Source organism: Nansenia antarctica (genome assembly GCF_963989245.1).
Source record: "Nansenia antarctica genome assembly, chromosome: 5".
Taxonomy (NCBI): domain Eukaryota; kingdom Metazoa; phylum Chordata; class Actinopteri; order Argentiniformes; family Microstomatidae; genus Nansenia; species Nansenia antarctica.
This window is the reverse complement of record NC_137690.1, coordinates 68227087-68248605: the sequence shown is the minus strand read 5'-3', so window position 1 is coordinate 68248605 and position 21519 is coordinate 68227087. Positions and strand designations below refer to the sequence as shown.

At 45.9% G+C, this 21519-nt stretch overlaps 1 protein-coding gene across 1 annotated transcript in view; it reads left to right on the top strand.

Annotated features, from left to right (window-relative positions):
- Nucleotides 1-16835: 16835 nt before the first annotated feature.
- Nucleotides 16836-21519, top strand: part of LOC308159024 (coronin-2B) — a gene marked incomplete at its 3' end in the record, with an annotated part of 47724 nt that continues 43040 nt past the window's right edge. Inside the window, exon 1 of the mRNA XM_080532764.1 lies at nucleotides 16836-16898. Coding sequence (XP_080388890.1) covers nucleotides 16884-16898 — 15 coding nt within the window. The 5' untranslated portion in view covers nucleotides 16836-16883. The remainder of the gene's footprint in view (nucleotides 16899-21519) is intronic.

Below are 21519 nucleotides of genomic sequence, written 5' to 3'. Positions count from 1 at the left end.
ATCCAGTCCTTTTATGTACTGGAGGAAAATAAGCCTCTTTCCTGGAGGTACCACACTGAATATCAATAACCTAACAGTTAATCCATTACAACATGAACCACCAGACTCCCAACAATGCCACACATGTGAAAAATCCATTACAGTGTACATACAGTACAACGGTCCTAATCTACTACGCTGATGATGAATAAATGGATGCATGAATACAACACTTGCTGACTACAGCATGATAACCTACCGGTAATTTCTCATTGTAAAACAATGACGGAATATGGATGAAGACATCAGGAGCTCAGATCAGAGATTTGATTTGAGGGGTGCTTAGGTGGCGTAGCGGGTTAAGCGTCGACCATGTAACCGCAGGGTCCCCGGTTCGATTCCGGCCGGGGACATATCCTGCATGTCATCCCTCCTCTCTCTCTCTCACCCATCCTTCCTGTCATAATCTATACTGTATCTGTCAAATAAAAACTGAAAAAAAATAAGAGTGGGACTGCCCCACTCAGAAAAAAAAGAAGAAAAAAAAAGAAAAAAGATATTTGATTTGAAGACCCTGAGTGAATCAGTTTCCAGACCCCAATCACAGACAGACACCACAACCACTACAAATACGTCAACGTCAAAGTGAAAATAAACACTCGGGGTGGAATCCGACCTCGCTCGAGATCTGCGGCACGTAACTTAGAGATTTCGTCGTCTTAATCTCACGTTGATGTCTAATGGGAAATTTGCGCAATGACTTGAGAGTTGACATGTGGTTCTTCTGGAGTCGAGGATTCCATCCCATAATGAACGTCACAGACACTGAGAGAAAAGACAGCGATGACTTGTTTCCATGATGCCCCAAAAAGGAGACCTTGGGATAAAATTCACAGGGACCTTAGCAAAAAGGACTTGGTGGAATATAGCTGGCTGGCTTCCCACCCCCTCCTCTCTTTCTCTTTTTCTCTTTGCCAAACAGCTGGTGTCGAGGAATGAGATTGTTTAGCTGGAAATACCCAGTCAGACATTCATACTTTTTGATGGCTCTTGCTGCTCTGAGATTTAGGAACAGGGCCTCATTCCAGGAGGGGAGTCTTGGAAGTGTTGAGGGTCCCTGCACACCGAGGGTCTTTCCTCCGTCACGGGCAGGTACGGTAAATACACCCCGATGGTTTCTGACGGCCACAGTGCTGATCCTGTAAGCTCTTAATGAGCGATGAGAGTCGTTCTGGGCACATAGGGGCTGTCCGTGCAAAGATGGTTGACTAGGAAAAAAAGTGGTGAAAGTTTTTTAGGTAAACCTGCAAAATGATTGTAGTAGTATATGCAGTATATATATACTGTACACCCAGTATCTCAAAATATATTTGTAAATTACCTAGTTACCATAACATCCCCTAGTGACTGTTTGTTGGGTGAAAGAAAGCGCAAGTTGACTCTATCGATGAGAAACCAAATACGAGCAAAAAGGTAAACAACCAAGAACTTCACATGGATTTAGGTGTATAGTTCTGGACCACTTTGTTCGATGCTTACATTTGCACATGTAGCATATAATGGAATAGTTCTGTGCACCACCTAATACAAACGGTAAGCAAAAATATGACAGAAACAGTTTGGCATCAGAGAAAAAGACAAAGCAAGGCCAGTTACCATTCCTCCCTACTTCACTGGCCAAAGATGCTTCTGGTTTGGACTGAGAGCCAAGGACAGTATGAGGCTACTCAACATGCTAGCCACACCGTTCTAAATAGTAAATGGACTGCACTTATATAGCGCCTTTTATCCAAAACGGCCTCTCATTCACCCATTCACACACACATTCACACACCAATGGCGGCAAGCTACCATGCAAGGCGCCGGCCCGCTCACTGGGAGCAATTTGGGGTTCAGTGTCTTGCCCAAGGACACCTCGACATGTGGCCAGCCGGGGCTCGAACCGCCGATCTGCCAACCTTGCGATCATTAGACGGCGGCTCTACCTCCTGCACCACAGCCGCCCCAAAACCGTTCTCATACAACTCATTGAGAGTAAATACACTTACCGGTATTCCATACAACAGATTCTTTTAAACACTTCCACATGTATGCGATAGCCTCCGTCGACTATTGTATGCACCACAGAGAGACACTCCCAGCGGGCCAAAATGAATTCCCTCGCATCATAAAGTTTCGGAGTTTCTACATAGAGAGGTTGAGTGGCCATCACTCCACCATACTGGTGTCAGCTGGTTCTGATAAGACCCAAGACCTTATCGGAAGGTGGAGATCAGGCCACTGTGTGGGAGGCCAAACCCATGATGTATACATTTCACACGTTAGAACAGACTCACAGCCGGAGCTAGCCTACAGTAGCCTGGCACACAGCTCCCCCGGTGTAGCATTTGAAATCGTAATTTTTCTTGGCAGACATTTTTTTTTTTGGTCCTCCAAAGTGAAAGAAGAAAAAAAATGGGAGTATGCTATTTCATGTTTACATTGCATGTCCCTAACAAGTAATACGGTTTTGATATTATATCAACACCAGCAGAGGCTGTGTTTGACACCATTCCTCATTTCATTCCATGCATTACAATAAGGCTGTCCTCCAATTTCTACCTCCACCAACCTCTACTGGTGTTAAAATTCGCTCTGAGAGCGCCGGAGTGCACACTGTCTGGGGTTCAACGTCATAAAGGGACCAAGTAATTTGATTTGGAAAAGAGGCGTTCCATTTCCAGAGCGAATTTACGAACGCAGCCTGTTGTAAAACTATCTATCCTATCTATACTGTTGTGAATAGAGGAATTTCACTTGTTTTGTCTGGTACCACATGTGCTGCTGCTGCTGCTGCTGCTGCTGTCCCTCCAGCCAGCTGGCACCTACCAGAGCCCATCAAGTCCATTGTGACCCGGTGTTCAATTACCGTCTCAATCAAACACAGGGAAGTTAAGTTGCAGTTAGGATTTAAAACAGTCAACAAAGGAATCTGGTGTGTACAGATAGACAGAGCGAGAGAGAGAGAGAGAGAGAGAGAGAGAGAGAGAGAGAGAGAGAGAGAGAGAGAGAGAGAGAGAGAGAGATGGGGGCTGGGGCCTAGGGGTGAGAGGGAGGGATAAGGGTAGAGAGAAAAGAAACACATCCGGATGAAATGCAGGAGCCTGGTGACTCTCTTTGTCCTCCTTCCTGATTCGTTGAATGACATTTAAAAAAAGCCTTCTGTGAGATGGCGTTCCTTGGAGTGCTCCCTGACACTGATTTCAGACAGCCTTCTGGTCAACCTTTTTCTATTGATGACGGCCTTTATCACCCCTTGACATTGTGCCACTGCTGTGCCTCCACCCTCACAATGGTAGGCCTACCACAGGATGTGAAGTGATTGATTTGACCAGGCTCTTACCTTTGCACAAAGGTTTATCAATACGTTTGGCGCGGGGGGGGGGGTTAGGGTTAGGGTTAGGGTGGGGTGATGGGGGTAGCTAGCAAGCAAGCTGTCTGGGTGGCCAAAGTTAAAGCCTCCATCCATATTCTATAGCATTCCGGTGCTTTTATGCTAAGTCCTGGTCTAGAGCTGAGCTCAAGAGAGTGAGAACCTCAGGGCAGGTCTGTGAGCGTGTGTAAGCCGAGACCAGCGTTGGCCCTAATTGAAAAAGAGTGTTGGACTTAGCGCTAGTCTTATTGTTACGCCACGCTCTGCCTTTGAGGTGAGCAGGCAGACAGGCCGCACACACTCCCGGTTATTAGTATTGGTAGTTAATATCTTGATTCGAGCCAAAGCTAGAAGCTGAGGAGGATTTATATCCCGTGTTTTCTTTCCTTTGAGTCTATTGACTTAGAAAGGCTTTCTTAATTTCCTGACTACTACCACATGTGCCTTTGTTCTGTCGTTTACTGAACATGAACATGTTGTTTTGTGTAGTGTGTGTCTGTCTGTGTGTGTGGGTGTGTGTGTGTGTGTGTGTGTGTGTGTGTCTATGTGTGTTTCTTTGTCACATTATTGTCATTAGAACTTCATTAGAGCTTCATTCATGTATGTATAACTCCCAAATAGTCAGACCTCAACATATAGCCTACCACCTTACATCACTTGCCTCATGATGGCATCAGTTGCCAATCTTTCAACAACTCGCCAAATTAGAGGACCAGTGACAAGGTTCTAGAAGCCACAACTGAAGGAGGGAAAGGTTCCGCGAGAGGAATGTTACAGTACACAAAATGTTCCATTCTGAAGCTCATCTCTCTGACTGTGACATGACATAGAGTCACACAAGGGCTTTTTCCAACATAAATTAGCTGCTATATGACCTGCAGGTGAAACAATAGAGCTGCAAATAAGAGGTTCCCGGGAGAGAGAAGGGGGGCGGGGCGGGGGGGGGACTGGAATAGGGACACGCCAGTGGAAAATGTCTGATGGAAGGCCAGACTACAGGGATGTTCTGGTGTAGAGAGGATACAAGTCGTAGCTGTTACCTGTCTGTCTGTCTGTCGGTCTGTCTGTCTCTCGGTCAGTCAGTCTGTCTGTCTGTCTGTCTGTCTGTCTGTCTGTCTGTCTGTCTGTCTGTCTCTCGGTCGGTCTGTTTGTCTGTCTGTCGGTCTGTCTGTCTCTCAGTCGGTCAGTCTGTCTGTCTGTCTGTCTGTCTGTCTCTCTGTCTGTCGGTCAGTCTGTCTGTCGGCCTGTCGGCCTGTCTGCCTGTCTGTCGGTCGGTCGGTCGGTCGGTCGGTCGGTCTGTCTGTGTGTGTGTGTGTCTGTCTGTCGGTCTGTCTGTCTGTCTGTCTGTCTGTCTGTCTGTGTCTGTCGGTCTGTCTATTTGTCTGTCTGTCTGTCTGTCCGTCTGTCGGTCGGTCTGTCAGCCTGTCTGTCTGTCTGCCTGTCTGTCTGTCTCTTGGTCAGTCTGCCTGCCTGCCTGTCTGTCTGTCTGTCTGTCTGTCTGAGGTCTCACTCTGTCCTGCTTCCTCTCATGCCTCCTCTTTCTACCTCATCCCCCTTTTAAGCCTCTATCCGTCTCTCCTCAGACCTAGCCCCCAAGCCCCCTGACCCCCCCCCCCTCCCTCCCTCACCCACCCCTCCCCACCAAACCCCCCCCCCAGATAGAGGAAGTGGTCTGTGTGCAGACTGCGGCTGGCTGGAAACATTTCGCCGTGCACATGGGAAGCTGTAACTGGAGCTCCGGCACATTAAAAGTTCCACTAGAGTAACGGCTCTTTTCGTGAGGAGGGGACTTTGCGGTGGGCCGGTGTGTGTGTGTGGAAGCGAGGGGGGACTCTATGGGGAGAGAGAGAGCAGCCATGTGCGTGTGTTTATACAGCAAAGCCAGATGGTATAGCGAGAGATGGGACACTACCTCCTCCTGTTGTCATGGAGAGGTGGTGATGGGGAAATTGCAGGAGGGAAGCATTCTATTTGATTGTGACCCCTGATAATGAAGGACTGTTTTAGTCTAGGAGGTGAAGTGAATGAGGTGTGTCAGTATGGTTATAATGCGTAATCCTGCATTCGGTGTTGCTATTATTATGTCAATTTTAGGGCCCAGAGATGGTTTCCGAGCAGGTCATGAGGTTCTGGGGGGTTCATCATCATTCCAAATGCAAAAAATAGAAAGAAGGTCAAATAGGGTTGAAAGCTGGAAACATCAAGCGGAACACAATACACTGAAATGAGTCACTGAGGGGAAAAACATCCCAGACGACTTTGTAGTTATCTGACATACTTAAGACGTAGAAAGACGTGAAATCCCAGTAAGTAAAAAAGAAGTCTCTGAACTTCAAAGGTTTCATTATCAGTCCCAGATTATCAGTCCCAGATTATCTGTCCCTGCTCAATGTCATATCAGTTTGAGTGAGAACAGCCCGTCTGCTGACAGTAGTCCATTCTCCTTTAGAGTCGCTCCAACAGTCCCACTAGTATAAGGGCATTTATGGATTCTGTTCAGGGACTTTCAGATAAAGGAGTATAATGGTGATTATACAACAGTTACTTCCGACTAAGTAATTTGACTGGACAAGAGGCCTTCCATGAGTGCCGATATACAGTATAACAGCACTGGGACTTTTAACTACTGTACGTATATGTATCACTCCACCGCACAGGTGTTCTACTAAATGACCGTTAATTAGACTACATGTTTGTGTTCAGGTTACTAGGCAACAGTCCAGTTGAAGTTCAGTTGCGGAACTATTTTCTGTTGGCGGAGCCAAAATAAATGATTAAATAAACGAACAAATCTTAACCTGTTGTCGCTTATTACTGTTAACTAATAAATGGCGTTGTAGAACTGTTGTATAAAAGCAATATCACACTTGAGGTCGTGCTGTTATACTGAATATCAGCACGGCTGTGATTCGGTCGTAGGTACGAGGCCGCAGCACTCCCTCTTGTGTGATATTGCTTAATTATCTGATGCCTACTGTTTGATGCGATGAAAAGGTCTGTATGTGCAGCATAATACAGTAGCCTATAAGGGCGAGGAAAGCCCACTGAAAGTCTATGAGGGCAAGGACAGCAAGGACGGCCCACTAAGTTATTCTTCTGACTGTGATCATATGATGCACAGAAATAAGGAATATTCCAAACACTATGGCTGAATTATTTGGTGCCATTCTGAGTATAACCACAAGAGGGCGGTCTACTACAACAGATACTAAAGTACACAGTACTTGCGTACCAACTATGTGGCTCAATTATTCTCAAGATTCAAGAGATCTAAAATAACATTCCCAAAATAAAAAAGACAAGACATTATGGATGTAATTATTTGGTGCCATTCTGAGTATAACCACAAGAGGGCGGTCTACGACAACAGATACTATAGTACACAGTACTTGCGTACCAACTATGTGGCTCAATTATTCTCAAGATTCAAGAGATCTAAAATAACATTTCCAAAATAAAAAAGACAAGACATTATGGATGTTGGGTACCAACACCAACCAAAATAAAACACACAATCCACTCCACTCATTTCTAACCCTAACCCTATGAATAAAGACAACATTAAGGTGTGTCAATATCTAAGCATGTAAACTCACTTTTTTCAATGGCACCCTCGCCCCTTATCTCACCCGATGTAAACAAGTAATTATTCTAATCAAGTAATTAGAAGCCTTATTCATGAGTTATTTCTACAATGATCATCATTCATTTGACATTTCTTACAGTCTCACATGTGAAATTGAATTGCATGAAGTAATTGGTTTTGCTTTTGTTTTGCTTTGCATGTTGTGATTCTGCAGCTGGCAGCTGGCACAGACTCAGGTCTGAGAAGGCACCACGACACCTGTATTCACACCGCGGACGCACATTGACTGGAAACGGGAAAGGACAAAGTGACCTATTGGACTACTCTGTCTCAGTGGTAACGTGGTAACAGTGGTAACATTTTATTTTTTGGATTGTAGTCTGATGTTTAATAAAGAACTTTGTTTCAGTGTACCCTAAACGTACCTGGTTATCTACTCTTGGCACACGCACACACACACGCACACGCACGCGCACACACACACGCGCGCACACACACACACAAACACATATACACACACACACACACACACACACACACACACACACACAAAGAGACACACAAAGAGACACACAAAGAGACACACAGAGACACTCAGCTCTCCCTCTGTGTCCCCTGGTCCTCCTTCAACATTGCAACAGTGTGGAACGGAATGCAAGCACACTTCCAAGATACTGGGTGAATAATCAGAGTTGGATACAGTTGTGTTACAATTCCCAAATCTCTGGTGCCAAGCGTAACACAACTCCCTGGTGCTTGAGAACATGGTGGATGAGAAACTGTGAAAGCCACAAGAAACTGTGAAAGCCACTTGAAGGTTTTCTGACTGTCTACCCTCTAGTATGTGTTGAAGTTGAAATGTGAAGCTCAGGTTGAATACCATAATATTCTAATCTAAGATAATTACGATTTAAGCTAAAGGTAATGTAGTGTGTCATTTCCTCTCATTGCTCTCAGGGTTCCCTCTGCCATACCGGAGAGCGCAGCGATCCTGCAGCTCCAAGAGATGTCCACTACAGCCATCTACCACTCACTGTTCCTGGACACTACCATGGCAACTACCCTCCCACAGCTCCTCTCAGGTTCTGGAAACATCATCCACACCTGCCCACACGTTGTGACCTCTGAGGTTAAGGTGGTAGATCAGGAGGGGCAGAGCCCCACAAGGGTCATAGATGATGTCACCTCTGAGCCAGGTTTGTTTGAGGAGCCAATAGAGGAGTACCTGACCAGAGGAAGAGTAGAGGAACTGGTCAGCCAAGCCCAGAGGGAAGCTGCCGTGAGTCTCGTCACATCAGTGTTTTTCCTGCATAGAGGAATTTATGGCGCCCCCCAAATAGGTTTTAGCCAGCGCCAAATGGAAATCACCAGCGCCAAATTATAAGAATTGAGACTAAAAATAGCAACTCCAATGCTCTCCGAATAGCTTCTTTCAAGTTCATCCCATTCAACCTCTCTTTCTTGCAATTTCCGTGGTTTGGACCAATAGTAAACAAGTTAATAGACAGTTTATAAGTATTATTATACATATTATATAGTAACCTCCTGTACCTGACACTGATGGCTTCTTTCTCAAACATCCCCTGTAATGCATCACCTGCGACCACATCGGTCACAGTGCTAATAAAGTGTTTCCTCCTCAGCAGTTCAGGGGTGAACATAGATGTTATCCTCCTGTGGAGGGACTCTATCATGGCCACACCTATGGCGCATGAGAAGAGGGTGGGGGGGGGGGGGTCCACGCCAGCTTATTGATGACCGGCGTGGCTAAACCAACAGCCATTTCACTCATAGACTTGAATGTCTATGGCAGAAACTGACATGTGCACGTTTACATGAGGCCACACGCTGTACTCACTTCTCCCTCAAGGTTTTCTTCCCTTGAACGACCAGCCAGTCACTCATGTCCTCTGGGGTGATATGGGCCGGGACATTGCCCTCTGTCTGGAGTTGAACCATGAAAATGAACCATGCCCCTCTTCTGCAAGACAAGGGTTACACATGAGACAATAGGGGACTACAAGAGTAAACTAACATTTCAGTCATGTTTGTCATGTGTTTGTGTGTAGTGCGCACTGTCTGTCTTTAGATATGTTTATTTTGTGAGATGGTCACCTTAAATATCAGTAATATATTATCATACTATATGTGGTGTTCTTCATTCTCTATGGGTGAGTCTTACCTGTGATTCATAGTACTTGGGCTGTCAGCAGGTCTCAAGGTCTGCATACCGGAGGCTTTGGCAGAAGCTCCTAGTCTTTAGATCAGTGGTCTTCAACCGGGGGTCCGCGACCGCTAGGGGGTCCGCAGAGGTACTGCAGGGGGTTCGGCAAATTTTTTCAGAATAATTTACAATTTTCACCAAAATAATTTGTGACAATTAAAAAATATAACAAAAGTTATATTGAGTAAACTACAAGCATTAATAGGCAATAATAAGCTACTTTTGACAAAAAAACTATTTACAATAAAAATGTACTATTTACTATTTGCATTATGGGTAATGACCCGAGGCACTGTTGAAGCTGAGTGTTGATTAAACTGGTTGAGTTAAACGTGCGCAAGTTGTCCGAGTCCAATAATTATATTATAACTTCACATTATTAGTTACTACTATTAATTAGTGAAGCAGGATGGATAAATGTGTAACAGTAACGACTCGAACTCGAGATCCAACGGCTAGGCCTACTCCACCTCGGCCCCAGCAGCGCCTGCCCCAGGGGCAGATAAACGCAAAAGAGAAAAGTCCCGAAAATATTCTGAAGTGTACCTAAAGTTTGGATTTACTTTCAAAGAAACCGAAGGAGTGGAATTGCCGGTGTGTGTTGTTTGTGCGGCGACGCTCTCAAACGAAAGCATGAAGCCATCAAAGCTGCAACGACACTTGGAGACGAATCATGGCCACTTACAAGATAGAGCACTGGACTACTTTCAGGCTCGTCTGCACTCTCTCCAAGGCCAACAGACAATGATAAGAAAATCTGCGAAAGTCGGTGAGCTTGCTTTGAAAGCCTCATATCAAGTTGCTCTTCGCGTTGCCCAGTGTAAAAAGCCATACACAATTGCAGAAGATTTGATATTGCCTGCGGCCACTGATATGTGCAAGACCATGTTTGGGAATGATGGATATGCAGAAAAGTTGAAGACTATCCCATTGTCAGACACAACAATTGCTCTGCGAATTGGTGAAATGGCATCGGATGTGAGGGTGCAGTTAATTGAGAAATTACAAACGGCGGAGGCATTTGCACTCCAGTTGGATGAATCAGTGGACATGTCCAAAGACGCACAGCTCTTGGCATTTGTCATCTCACTGAGGTAAGCATACCTGACTTCCTGAAGCTAAATGTTTAATTGTTGAATAATAATAATAATAATAGAAAATATAAGCCTCATCAACAATAATAATAATAATAATAACCAATAATAATTATGAATGAACGTTTTATCAATCATAAACACATATAGGTTAATAACCCAGTAATTAGCAGCCTGTTACTTATTAATTTTCCCTTGTGACCTGACCCCCTGCCTGTCTGCCGACTACTCCTCCTGTCTGACCCCCTGCCTGTCTGCCGACTACTCCTCCTGTCTGACCCCCTGCCTGTCTGCCGACTACTCCTCCTGTCTGACCCCCTGCCTGTCTGCCGACTACTCCTCCTGTCTGACCCCCTGCCTGTCTGCCGACTACTCCTCCTGTCTGACCCCCTGCCTGTCTGCCGACTACTCCACCTGTCGGCCGACCCTTCCTCCTGCCTGACCTCCCGCCTGCCTGACGACCCACCTGCCTATTCCCATCAGCCTTGTTACTAGAAATAAACCTTTATTATTTAACTCTTACCTGTTCACCTGTGTCTGCGTTTGGGTCCTACCTCTGGTCGTGACAAAATAGGTTAATAAGGTGAATAAAGTTATTATAGGCCTTAAAATGTGACATTTAAAATGTGTTATTACATGTGGGGGTCCCTGTTCTGGTTGTCTCTGTCCAATGGGTCCTTGGGCTGAAAAGGTTGAAGACCCCTGCTTTAGATGGAATAGATAAAGGAAAGCCTACCTTTTAGCAGCCAGGTTAAGGTGAACATGTTTCATTTTCCATTGACAGACCAGGCATAAATAGCTCGCAGTTTGGATAAAGCTAGAGTTCTGTTTTAAAAACACAACAGGCCTACATGCTGAGAATGAAAATGCTCAAAAAGTAGCTTTTTTGCTTATCACAATTTCTCAAGCCAGCAGACTACAGGACTGGGTATGACACATTTCTGATTGATTGATTGATTGATTTTGATTGACAGTTCATTTAATGAGCTTTCCATTCCTAGGTTCAATGTTTTTTTTAAGCTAGCTGTTAATGTTTTCGAATTAATTAACAGCCTTAATTAATTAACTTAATCTCTTGTGTTGTGTGTGGGGATTAATGCAGTATTTCTGTTTACAGTTGATTACATTTTTGGTTAGTTACTTTGAAGTTAGTCACTCCGCTCCTCCACCTCGACTGGCCGACTGGCCCCACCTCCTCTACACAGCAGTCGGGCTGCCCGATCACGTCTCTTCACAACACTGGCTCCCCGCTGGTGGAATGAGCTCCCCACGGCTGTCAGAACGGCAGAGTCACTACCCATCTTCCGTCGTAGACTGAAGACCCATCTCTTCAGGTTACATCTTAACTGCTCCTCCTGAGACATCTTCCGACCCTCACCACTACGTCTCCTAAAGACACCCGCTTTCCCCTCTACTGTGTCCCTAAGAACTTCTATTGCCCCCCTTGTACTGTTTCTCAGTTTCTCCAGTAAAAAAACTAAAACAAACAAAAAAAAAGGTTTTAGTAATAATAGGGAGAAGGTTTTTCCTTCTATCAGTGGCCCCGGGCCCGAGCTAGATTACTCTTCCTGCAACGAATGGTGGATTGCTGATTCACATGCTTAGTATTCAAATGTATTGATTGTAAGTCGCTTTGGAATAAGGCGTCTGCTAAATGCCAAAAATGTAAATGGAAATGTAAATGTTAAGATAAATCGTTTTCCTAGCTTCTAGCTTCTTCTAAAATACAACACTGCTAGTTCAAACAATACTAACCACATCATTTTTCTTACCTTTGTATTCTGTCAGACAGTCTTGCTACATTTTATCGGAACCTTCGGCTGTAGGCTACCTGCCAGGAGCTGGCAACGTCTGCACTCTGCACTGCTAGTGCTAGCTAATGGGAGGTATGTAAAATGTAGACATATTATAGAGCACCATCAGCCTTATGAGGAGACAGGCTCATAACTTTGTGTACTGGCACGGTTGTGTGTCACTTATTGCACTTCATGTCCTACAAGGTACATCTTCCTCCCATTAAAAATGAATGGAGGCATTATTAATCTCACCCTAAAGTCACGTTCATATTCCAAGCGTCTGCTTGATATGTGTCATCCATTGTTTATAATAACAAAAGTATACGTCAACCCAAACTACTGACCTTCAATTTCCTTGATACTTGCCTGCTGTACTCCCTCAGATGTTTCCACCCACTCTTTAAATTATAATCCCTTAATGCTATCTCCTTATGCTTTGGGATGTGTCATTCATATTCAAATGACTAGTTATTTCACTGTATCTGTAAATGTTTTTGCAACTAATTTGGTTACATTAGGTAGAAGTTACGAATGCCATATTGTTTGTACAGGTAGATAAAAAAATAATAATAATAGTTTTTTTTGCAGTTTTGAGAAGAAAGACAATACTAAAGACAGTACTAAGTACCAGCTTGGAGGGGATGATAGTGTTGAATACTGAGCTGAAGTCAATGAACAGCATCCTTTCAGGTGTTGTTTTTATCCAGGTGTGTCACACTGGTGGGGGTCCAGTGTGGGGGTAGTTGGGCTTTAAGGTGAGCCAGAACCAACCTCTCGAAGCACTTCATGATGATGGGCCTAAGTGCAACGGGGCGGAAGTCATTCAGGCCCTCTGCAGCAGAGTTCTTTGGCAACGGTTGCTGACTTGAGGCATGTGGGGACGACTGCCTGGGCCAGTGACAGGTTAATGTCCTCGGCCAGCTGCCCAGTGCACGTCTTGAGCACACGGCCAGGGATGCCGTCAGTGTTGCCAGATTGGGCGTATTCCCGCCCAAATAGGCTACTTATGATCACACTGGGCGGCTTTTAGACTGTGGCTAGGCTGGAAAACAATCCCATCTGGCAACACTGGATGCCTTCTGGGCCAGCAGCCTTGCCTGCATTTGCTTTCCTTAGTGCCCAGCCAGCACACATCGATGTTGGAGAGTGTGAGGGGTTGGTCGTCCTTGGGGGGCTGGTCGCCTTGGGGGGCTCAGCTTTGAGGTTAATACCTCGTCCCAAGATCGGGGGATTGCAGGTTCTAGACCTGGTGATGCCGCTTGAGCTAGGTTTGGAACACGTTTCCTCAAATCTCAAATATAAGAAACGAACGACGTAAAGTGTGAAGAAGTCGTGGCTCAGGGGTTAATACCTTGCACCGAAATCAGGGGTTGCAGGTTCACCACACAATGCTCTTGCATCCCTCTTAATCTTTGATATCAAGGTTTGCAGACACAAAGGCACAAAAGTAATATAGTCACTCTCCAGAACAGGTTTGAACCCTCAACCTCTGCAAGTCAAAGAGCTTACTGAAGAGCCACAGCTACTTCTTGTTGCTGGTGCTTCTATTTATGTTTTAGATATTGAGAGTTGATTAACTAGATTAGATGATTAGTTAGAGAAGTGTTGGAGGAAGAGACCAGGGTTCATGGGAGGGTGTGTTTATGGACACTAGAGGGCAGTTCAGAGGCTGCCACTGTCAGTCAGGAGAGAGGACATGAGGCAGGGTCCAGTTTAGGTTTCATTGAGGGTGTGTGTGTTTATGGTAGAGAAGCAAATGGGAAATAAATACAATAGGGTAGATTCAATCTTTTACAGAGTACAACAATATTTTTTGCTCTAGGCACAGGGTCAGCCATAGTCAGCGCCCCTTCCCATAGATTCAATGTTAGAGCTAGTTCTGCTAACTGTTTCTATCCCTCTGATTGTTGCAGTAGATCAGATTCATCTATACTATATAGGTCAGGAGCAATGGACGACAGCAAAAACACCTGATAATGAATAGTTCCATTATCACTTACACACACTGGCGGACTCAGGGGGGGGGGAGGGGGGGGCGACCGCCCCTCCTGGTGCCCCCGCGGTTGAAAAACGTCTCTCTTAAGTGCCCTTTTGAGTGGCTAAAATGCCCTTTTGAGTGGCGAAAATGCCCTTTTGAGAGGCGAAAAAAACGAGAGGACGTGACCTATTGGTGCCCCTCCAATGGTCTAAACTTGACCATGTGCCCCCACAGTTGAAAAACGTCGCACTGAAGTGCCCTTTTGAGTGGCAAAATTAGAGGATGTGCCCTATTGGCTGACCTTCCAATGGTCTAAACTTGACCATGTGCACTGATGGGGTCCCATGTTGTGCAGTAGGTGCCCTTTTTTTCTTTTCGCCCTTCAAACAGCCTGAGTCCGCCACTGCTTACACACCAGTTTTCTTGATTGTCAAAGACATAAAATCCATTAGTTGGGTTCAGACAACACTGACCAGGTAGAAAGAAGTAATCTACAGTAATGTGATCCCATAGGCAGAGATGTTCAACAGAGACAATTGTGCGTTGTTGTTCAATCTTTATACCTCCAACACTTCTCTTATTAATCAACTCTCAATATCTAAAACATAAAACATAATATCTAAAACATACATGTACTGTAGAATATATATATATTCAGCTGTTCCTTTTTTAAGCTTTAGATAGCAAACTTATACACTCACCAGCCACTTCATTAGGTACACCTTTTCAACTGCTCGTTAACGCAAATATCTAATCAGCCAATCACGTGGCAGCAACTCAATGTATTTAGGCATGTAGACATGGTCAAGAGAGACAATCTGCTGAAGTTCAAACCAGGCATCAGAATGGGAAAGAAAGGTGATTTAAGTGACTTTGAATGTGGCATGGCTGTAGGTGCCAGACGGGCTGTTTTGAGTATTTCAGAAAGTGCTGATCTCCTGGGATTTTCCCGCACAACCATCTCTAGGGTTTACAGATAATGGTCAGAAAAAAGAGAAAATATCCAGTGAGCGGCAGTTCTCTGGGTGAAAATGGTGGTGGTGGTGTAATGGTGTGGGGGATATTTTCTTGGCACAAATCGTCAGCAATTGCTTGATGCTATAATGTCATTATGGACCGAGATTTTGGTCCATATTGACAGAGTGAGATAAGAGTCTTGAGAGCTCATGATTATAATTTTTTTCAACAAGGTGCTGAAAACATTCCTCCGGCACCTTGTTGAATCTATGCCACGAAGAATTAAGGCAGTTCTGAAGGCAAAAGAGGGGGGTCCAACCCGGTACTAGCAAGGTGTGCCTAATGAAGTGGCCGGTGAGTGTAGAACAACCCACATCTCTTGACTCTGTTGAGTTCTGTCAAGTCCTTTGTTGACGGTAGTGCAGCATGAGATGTGTGTATTTCCTGTACATGGGGGGGCTGAGCATCTGAGGCTAGTGTTCAGATTGGAAACATAATTCATTCAGTCCCGCAAATTATGTGTTTCCCACATACCTAACATGGAGACGGAGTACTGTGTCTTGTAATCTTCATCCCTAAGGGAACACTATTGTTCCAAACAGGATGTGCTCCTGGTATAACTGTCGATTTGACACCCATTTCCACATGATATTTCCTGTTAGACACGTAGGATAATAGTCTTAAGTTATACTGTGGTGGGGGATCCACGTCGAAACAATAACTGCCCACAAACAACACGCACGCACGCACGCACGCACACACACACGCACACATGCAGTACACACACGCACGCCCACACAAAGCCTTTATTGTAGCTGACTGCACCATAGTGAGGTAGAGTCTCAGGGAACATTGAGGCATGGTAACTGAGATGGAATCTTGGCGCGTGTCTCTGGATTTCAATAATGTGACCGTTTAGGATTAAGGGGGTCAGTTACAGTACACCATGGTACTACAGTGTTCGTGTACTGTGGCGTTCATGTACCTGATTTGATCTGATCTATAATTACATTATACAATTACATTATACGATATAAAATCACCATTATACCAATCCAATGCCATGCAGTGTCACATTTAGAACAGTTTTCCCAAACAATATGAAGCAAAATTCACGAGCTGACTCTTTTATCTCACTCTGTCCACCCTCCCCCTCCCCCCCCCCCCCTCTCTCTCTCTCTCTCTCTTTCTCTTCCACACACACACACTCCAGCTGATGTGCAGCCTCTTGGCACGCACTGCCTGGACAGCAGACTGCGACACAGCGCCCAACTCTCCCTCCCTCCCTCCCTCCCTCTCTCTCTCTCTGCAGTCCTCCCCTGTCCCAGGCAACACCGCTCCCTTCATCCCTCCACCCAGCCGTCCTGTAATCAGATTGGCAGATAGACACAGGAGGGAGGGAGAGAAAGAGATGAGTGTTGCCAGGGTGTGTGTGTGTGTGTGTGGGTGTGTGTGGGTGCACAGGGGGTGGGCGGGGGTGGGGAGGGGGACATGAGGGGAGGGGAGGGAGGGAGGGAGGGAGGGGTATCGGAGCAGAGCTTTTTCCTGTTGTAGTAACCACGCGTTACTTCACTGCAGCACTCATCAGTAGCAGCAGCAGCAGCAGCGGCAGCACTGTGCTCCTCCACGACTCAGTGACAGACACAGTAACCTTACTTTCCCCTCCCTCCTCGCTCGCTCTCTCTCTCGCTCTTTATCCCCCCTCTCTCTCTCTCTCTCCCCCCCCTCCCCTCTCCTCTCTCTGTGTGTGTGCTCAGCAGAGCTGCCCTCCTCTCCTCTGTGGTCTCGTCAGTCCTGCGGTGGCGTAGCGCTCTGGTTGAAGGGGACAACGGCCCGCTCCTCGCCCACTGACTCTGCATGACTGTCACAAAGGTAAGAGGAGAGGATGGCGATGGGGAGGGAAGGACAGCACACCGTCACACACAGGCTGGAGGGTTCAGCACTGCACGGAGGTGGTGACTGTTGTCACTGCGACAACCCGTTCCTGTTGCGGTTCGTTAATGTACTAGGACAGCAGGTGGAGAGGTGTGTGTGTGTGTGCGTGTGTGTGTGTGTGTGTGCGTGTGTGTGCGTGTGTGTGCGTGTGTGTGTGCGTGTGCCTGCCCTGAAAGTCGTGCAGTTGTGATGCAGTTTGGCGGGTGAGAGTTGGGACACAACTGGCTCGGGGGCTAGACGCTGCTATCTAATTCTCTCGTGTGGTGGTGGTGGTGGTGGTGGTGCCGTGTTGCGGTGCAGTACAGTGTCCAATAAGGCGACTGCTGCTCGATAAAGTGCATATCCCGCATGGGAGAGCCTCAACTCTTTTTTTTTTTTGCAGTTGTAGGACAGAGCAAGGGCTTTGAATCGAGTACTGCGTGAGGTTTTAGTAAACGGGAGAGCTAACCTTGTAAAAAAAAAAAAAACGTCAAACAAACTGTACCGCCGAACAGCACGGCGGCTAGATAGCAGGTCGGGTCAGAAGGTTCCCGGCCTGCCTTAGCGGTCCAACCGTCCACGGCGTGGGGAGGATCTGTGAGGCAGGACGGCGGTTTAACTGTGACCGACTGATTACATGCTCTAATCCTGCTCTGTCCAGGCTGGCTGGGTAGTGCTTGGGGCTTTTATGCAGTCACATGAACATCAAACTGTATTAGTTGGAGATGTGGAGATACAGTGAGGCAGTTTTAATCATGGATGGAGATGTTTCTGTGTGTTGTGTAAAAAAAAAAAAGCCTATTCGAAGAGAGATCCTGTCCAACTGGCGTGGGAGAACATGAACGTGAGATGGTTACGACGTGTGCCGCTGTAAACACTGTCAATCACGAAAGTGTGTGTATTTTTTGGAGGGTGTGTGTGTGTGTGTGTGTATATCAGTCTGGTTGTGTCAGTCTGGTTGTTTGTGTACAAAGGGGGCAAGACAGTCTTGCGGGTCACCGGCTGAAGCTTAGCCTGGAGTCAGCAGCAGGTGAAATCTTCTTAATCAATTACAGGAGCAGAGAGAGAGACAGACAGAGAGAGAGGGGGGGAGAGAGACAGAGTGAGAGAGGGGGAGAGAGAGAGAGGGGGAGAGAGAGAGAGAGAGAGAGAGAGAGAGAGAGAGAGAGAGAGAGAGAGAAAGAGAAGGGAAGAGAGAAAGAGAAGAGAGAAAGAACCATTAGCCTGCCAACTCCCGTGCTGCTGAGAATTAACCTGAACCCAAAAAAAAATAGGTCATCTGCTGCAGATTCTGGGCAATGCTCTAGTTCACACACACACACACACACACACACACACACACACACACACACACACACACACACACACACACACAGGTAGCAGATGTTTAAAACAATAGCAGCATCCCATCTCTTCCTGCTGGCACAATATATACTGAAAAATGTATGCACTCACTGCAATGTAAGTCGTTTTGGATAAAAACATCAGCTAAATGACATAGATGAATATACTGTATATATACTGTATATATACTGTATATACTATATATATACAGTATACACATGTCTGTATAGTATTCATGCTGTAACTCTGTGTGTGTGGGAGTATGTGTGTGGGTGGTGTATTGTGTGTGGGCAGCTATTTTCTCCACAGTGCCAGTCTGCATGTGTTTGTGTATGCACGCACATGTGTGTGTGTGTGTGTGTGTGTGTATGTATGTGTGTATGTGTGTGTGTGTGTGTGTGTGTGTGTGTGTGTGTGTTTCTGCCTAGTGAGAGAGAGTGTGTGTGACCTTGAGGTATCCAGGAGAAAGGCTGCATTGCTGACACGACTAAACTGCCCAGGAGCCCAGGGCGAAGTGTAGAGTGTGAGTGTGTGGAGGGAACCACAGACACACACACACACTCACACACACACACACATGCACGCACCCACCAACTCACTCACACACACACACACACACACACACACACACACACACACACACACACACACACACACACGCACACACACTATAGAGAGAGAGAAGCATGATAATATATTCAGACTAGCATCTGACTCACACAAAGGCTCCCTGTCAAAGAAATACACCATGAAACTTCTTTAATCCCCAGCAATCTGCAAATCATTTCAGTCTCGGTCTCTCAGAGCCTTCTTAGGTCAGCCACCAGTGGTCTGGGAGACAGGCTAGAGGACACAGGACCATAATCTCTTTAGGTGGCTGAGCGAGAGGCCTGACAGGAACAACTGACATTTGTTTGGGTCTGAAAGTCATTGAAGTCATCCTTGTAAGCAGCTTCATTAGTAAAGTGGTTGTAGGCTGTTGTATTATTTGCTTGTTTTTATTATTATTATTATTACTATTATTATTATTATTGATTATTATACGTTTTTAGGCCATTTCTGCTTTATTGGGATAGAGACAGTAGAGATTGACAGGAAGGGTGGTGGAGATGGAGAGAGAGGAGGGATGACATGCAGGATATGTCGATGGCCGGAATCGAACCAGGGACCCTGAAATGACATGGCATTGCCACGCAGGCGCCCCACATTACATTCTTTCAACGTTTAAGAAACAATACGCACCTTGTATTGGTACATCAGAGGAGGCTGGTGGAGGTAGAAATCAGAGGACGGGCTCCTTGTAACGCCATTCCTCATTCAGTTCCACGCATTACAATGATCCCATCCTCTCATTTCTGCCTCCACCAGCCTCCTGTCAGATCTGCAGATAAGACATCACCAGCAGGACCATAGAGTTGTGCAGGTGGCGACTAAGCAGGATAGAGTGGACAGGATATCCTGCTTAGACAAGGGCAGGCAGGCAGGACCTCTGAGTGGCCACTTGGGAGGAGAAGATGCTCTGTTCAGCCTGCAGACAGACACAAACAAGAGCACCTGATGACAGACAGCCCAGACCAGGGGAGGCTTACGGAGGTAGAAAAAGAGTACAGGGGGCGCTTAGGTGGCGTAGCGGGTTAAGCGTTGACCATGTAACCGCAGGGTCTCCGGTTCGAATCTGGCCGGGGACATATCCTGCATGTCATCCCTCCTCTCTCTCTCAACCATCCTTCCTGTCTAAATCTCTACTATATCTGTCAATAAAATGAAAAATATGCCCCACTCAGAAAAAAGAACTTAAAAAAAAAAAAGAAACAGGCTCATTGTAATGCATGGAACATAATGAGGATCAGTACCAAACGTGTGTTTCATAGTGGTCCTCATGATTTCTACCTCCACCAGCCTCCTCCCAACATTAGCAGAACGCTCGTGGTGTCGACATGAGTCCGAACGTCAAGGGCAACTCAAGGGCATCTCAATCAAACAGTCGACCGCTGTCTGACACACACACACAGCTCTCATTAACTATCGGACAGCATGCCGATTAGATTCCCTGGTTATTTAACTGACGTTTTTTTGGGAACGACCCAGCTCGTGGTGATGGATAGCAGGGCAGGGGAGAGGAGTGGAGGAATGGATGGAATGGGAGGAGGAGGGGAACGGGTGGGACGGCTGTGCCAGAGGACAATAGGCAGGAAGAATTGGGCATTTTCTCCCCAGGGGGAAAACTGGAACATCTTAGCTTTGTGGTAATTGACCTATCGCTAAGCCACACCCCCAAAATAGAAATTGTCCAATTATATCACAGCAAAAGTCACTACAGGCAGAAAACTCGGACAAACAACTCGCTAATATCTGATGGTGAAAAGCTTCTAGACTAAATATTCTTGTCATCTTTAATGTCTATTTCTTGTTGTTGTTGTGGTAAATCAGAAAACAAAAATTTGCCAACTCCCGCCATTGTAAGTCATTGAATGTCAGTCAGTCACTGTCAGTGAAGCGTTGTTTGTTTGTCTTGTGAGTTTTCAAAGGGGGCGTGGCTTAGCGATAGGTCCATTGTATCTGGGACGTGTAGAGGGAAACATGAGGGATCTCCAGCAAGGGTTTCATGCCATGTTTGTTCGTCCCAATCTTACATATAAACAAGATGGACAGTGATAAACATGTTGACAAAAGAGTCCTCTGTCGAGCTGTGAATCACAGTATAAGTTACTCCAGTCATAAACGGCACGATAACGTAATTTCAGACAAATATGATTTCAGAGAGAACGATGAAGTCCACAAACCGTGGCAGTGAATAACCCTATACAGAGAAGACAACGGTTCTCTTCATCTCTTTCATCACTGTCCATCCTTGGAGCATCTGTTTACCTAGCCCATGCTGGTGTGGGGAGCACTGCAACCGTACCAGACAGCAGCCGACCGACAGAACATTTGTATCAGGACACTGTGTTCTCAAGAGAGACAGAGAGACAGAGTGAGTAGGTAGTTGGGGCATTAGGGTGAGTGGATGCAAATGAAGCGAGTGGGTGTGTATGGCGTACTGGTTAGGTAGAGTATGCAGATATGGAGGATTTGAAGGATGATGCTGTTATACGTGCATACGGTGAAAGTATGTACATCATGTATATGGACGGGTGTGCATGTGTGCGGTACTGTTGTACCTCCCACACACACATGTACTGCATGTTAGTGCATTATTACAGTTTGTGTGTGCGTGCGTCTGTCTGTCTGTCTA